General features: G+C 37.4%; 1 protein-coding gene across 1 annotated transcript; it reads left to right on the forward strand.

Moving 5' to 3' along the window:
* LOC140040866 (uncharacterized) lies at positions 1-3,242 on the forward strand. Its single transcript, XM_072087112.1, has 2 exons — positions 1-990; positions 1,349-3,242. Exons 1-2 carry the CDS (start codon positions 617-619, stop codon positions 1,959-1,961), a joined length of 987 nt encoding a protein of 328 aa, XP_071943213.1. The 5' UTR covers positions 1-616; the 3' UTR covers positions 1,962-3,242.
* Positions 3,243-4,152: the final 910 nt, after the last annotated feature.

The raw sequence follows: 4,152 nt of genomic DNA on the forward strand, positions 1-4,152 counted from the left end.
TTATGTTGGAGATTAGATTTTTCACCAAACGAGTACAAAGAGAAGAATAGCGAGGTATGCTGACGTAGATTGTTTCTATTCAGAAACACTGCAGTACAGATACAATTCATAGACGCTATTTGATTTACTCGCTGCTGCAGATCTGAAACTCACTATTAGGCCTATATGCGACGGTAGTGTGAACGTATTTCGATGCTGGAACGGTACCGGATCGTCGCCCGTTCGTCGGGGAAATAAACGTAGGCCTACGGTAAATAAATGATGTCTTTCTGGAAGTAAATATCTCATTAAAATCACGGTTCAAATCAAATTGTGCTATACAGATGGTTGTTGAGCTTTACTATCACAACAGCAGGCGAATCATAAATTAATTATCAATAATTCAGTTCGTCTAAGTATTGGATGGATATTTCAATTGGTTGTCGCGGTAATTGAGCGCTTTGCGTTTTGCTGCGGAATCAGATGTACACTGTAAATGTTCTATGCTATTACAGGCCTAGGTAGGCAAGTAGGCCTATATGAGAGTATTCATATTAATGAGTCGTATTCTATTCGTCTGTTATTCTAAACGGAGATCAAGTAGTTTGTGTGTGTCTATTTTGTATTTTTCTACGCCATGAGTTCCGCAATCATTTTACCGATTATTTACGAACGACAAATGAGACGGACTAACAGGAGAGAATTATTTGTAAAGCGATTCACTAGCGGATGTGTAGTCATTGCTACCTTGTTCATAGTCGTGGGCCTGAGCAGTGCGACATGGTATATGACTATTCTTGGAACACTTATATTGATGGTTGTAGGCTTAAGCGGATTTTGCATGAAATACTGTGATAGAACGTCTGCTAATCGTGCTGCTGGGAGGCGAGCCATCTCAATAAGTTCACGCATATCGTCCCGGTCATTAAGATATCCCCCAAACGGCGCCGTCGACGAAAACGATTTACCCCCTGCCTACGATAATATAGTATTTGATGAGCCATATACAAGGTGAGGAACCTGCATTTGTAGGTTTTAATAGTTATATATAATCTATTTTTTTAATGATTTGATACGAGCGAATTTAAGTAAAAGATAAAAGTGCGAATAAAGTGGCACGTGATTTATTTCAGTCATTCTTATATTATACGGTAATGCGACGATCATCGTTTATAGTAAAGCTTGATTCCCATTTGGACGCAACGAAGGGACGTAGCGCAACGAAAACGAGTTAACCAATTATAAGCAACTGTTCGAATATTGCATTCCTTGTGATTAGTCAAGAACCAAGCTTAAGATGTACAAAGATATCTACATCAGGGTGGGTTTTAAATGTAGTAAAACATCTTGTTTTCTTTTTTTTTAACAGGTCATACCTTCCTCAAATAACCCCACCTCCACCTTATGAAGAAATATTCGATGCTGCAAATCAACGACCAGCGCAACATGCTGACCCTGTGCCAGCTTACTCAGCACCTCGATCTAGACCAGTGCCAACAACCATAGTTGTACCACGTTTTTCACTCAATCAGTACGACAGACAATCCGTATGTTTATCAACCGCCATAGGCGTTACAATCGTTGCATCTAATAATCATACTCAAATGACATCGGACACAGTGCCTCCTCTCGATGCTTTTAATTATACACATGGAGATACAGCAGCTGATACTTGCACAGCCGTACAACGGCTTCCTCACGAAGTCATACCAGATACACAGGAAGTATCTCCTGATGACGCACAACACACTTCAAGAGATGTCATGTCAGAGACATCACAAAGAGCGACACATGAGATAACAGTACAGGAACAGCAAACGTCTCCACCTGAAGAAACAGAATCAGGAGCAACGATACAACCAGAAGAGAATGGAGAGTGCGTTACTTCTGAACCAGAAGACAATGGAGATTGTGTTACTTCTGAAATTACCACTTCGAACAGTATCGCAGATACAGGCGATCCTAATTCCCCGTCCACTTGAAATCACCTTGGCATGACTGCACAGCATAATTTTCTCTGACATAACTAAATTCTATTTTCTCGTTCTAGTACATTTTTACCAGCAAATCACTTAGACCATGGAGGAAATTAATGATTTCCTCCATGAATGATCAGATTGTTCCCTGATGAGAAACATCTCTGATAAATGGTTTTAAAGTAAATTATAACAACCCAGCAAAGAATTTTATTTCATATGCAGGTCGACACAATTTCATAATATTTCACCCAATTTTCTGTACCTATCACCTCCCCACATAGGTCTACATCATTAGTACGTTTTATATCCACAATATCATATTCAGGAATACAGTGTTTACATGATAATCACATATTATATGAAGTTTGACATACGGCCTATCATATCTATGAAACATATCTGATACTGTATCACACAATTTGAATACGTTACAATACAGCGACTGTACAGTTAATCGGCTAAATATTCAAAGTTATGTATGCAAGTATTAATCTATTTAAAAAATGATTTTATTATTCATAGACAATGCCTTTTTTTAAATTGTTAAACATTGGAAGATTTCATAGACCTATTCCTCATCGTTCCCTAAAGTAGAGTGAGAGTAACCTCTAAGTTAACGTTCTCCGATGTTTTGAGTTTACCATTTATCATTGAGATGTGTAGAAATACCTTGATATATAGTGTTCTTGGCAGTATCACAATCATTATTTGCATTCCATTGGGTGGGGATACAGTGCAAAGTGAGGGAGAAAGGGAGCCTTTGACGCTGTGAATAATATAAACCATTCGATTACACAGGGTCCGAGACTATATACAAAGCGTATAAACTGTGCATTATTTACACGGCGTTGTGACAGCTTCCGTCCACTACGCCAATTTCTAAAATGATGGTTGGTTGCAGAAGCTATCACACGACTGACTGCGTTGTAAGCATGCGCATATTATATTTTACTTTGTGGAAGACATTGTGTTGAAAAGTTTGTGTATTCTGCACTAATGTACTTTAAGGTGGTAGTAACTATACCTGATCTACTTAATACAATTAATGGTTACAAAAACAAAACATCCCGGTTACCCAGTAATTATAGACGAATGCAATGAATATTAGTACTTTGACAACTTAGTGGCCTTTTACCGTGTTTAAGTACTTAAATATCACACTTTTTAAACCAGTCGGTTATATTATATAAAGTACATATTAACTACATGGTACTACTATTAGATAATTTGTGTTATGTATTGTTTTATAATATTTATATTATCTACATTAAAATGTGTGTAAATACGGAATTTGATGTTGATTATTATTTTAGTTCTTATGTTCTGTATCTTTTTAAATAGGTTATTTTTATTGTCACTCATTACGACATTGTCACCCATTAGGTTAACTAATCGTTACTCTTTTTCGTCACGATACTGTCACCCATTAGGTTAACTTATCGTCACGATATTGTCACCCATTAGGTTAACTTATCGTCACTCTTTATTGTCACGACATTGTCACCCATTAGGTTAACTTATCGTCACGATATTGTCACCCATTAGGTTAACTTATCGTCACGATATTGTCACCCATTAGGTTGACGTATCGTCACTCCTTATCGTCAGGATATTGTCACCCATTAGGTTAACTTATCGTCACAATATTGTCACCCATTAGGTTAACTTATCGTCACGATATTGTCACCCATTAGGTTAACTTATCGTCACGATATTGTCACCTAGGTTAACTTATCGTCACGATATTGTCACCCATTAGGTTAACTTATCGTCACGATATTGTCACCTAGGTTAACTTATCGTCACGATATTGTCACCCATTAGGGTGACGTATTGTCACTCCTTATCGTCACGATATTGTCACCCATTAGGTTATTTTCATTGTCACCCATTAGGATATTGTCACCCATTAAGATATTGCCACCCATTACGACAATGTCACCCATTACGAAATTGTTACCCATTACGACATTGTCACCTATTGCGATATTGTCACCCATTACGACATTGTCATTGTCATCCATTACGACATTGTCACTCATTACGACATTGTCACCCATTACAATATTGTCACTCATACGATATTGTCACCCATACGATATTGTCACCCATTACGATATTGTCACCCATTAAGATATTGTCACCCATTAAGATATTGTCACCAATTAAGATATTGTCAATCATTACGACATTG

Source organism: Antedon mediterranea, chromosome 2 (assembly GCF_964355755.1).
Source record: "Antedon mediterranea chromosome 2, ecAntMedi1.1, whole genome shotgun sequence".
Lineage (NCBI taxonomy): Eukaryota > Metazoa > Echinodermata > Crinoidea > Comatulida > Antedonidae > Antedon > Antedon mediterranea.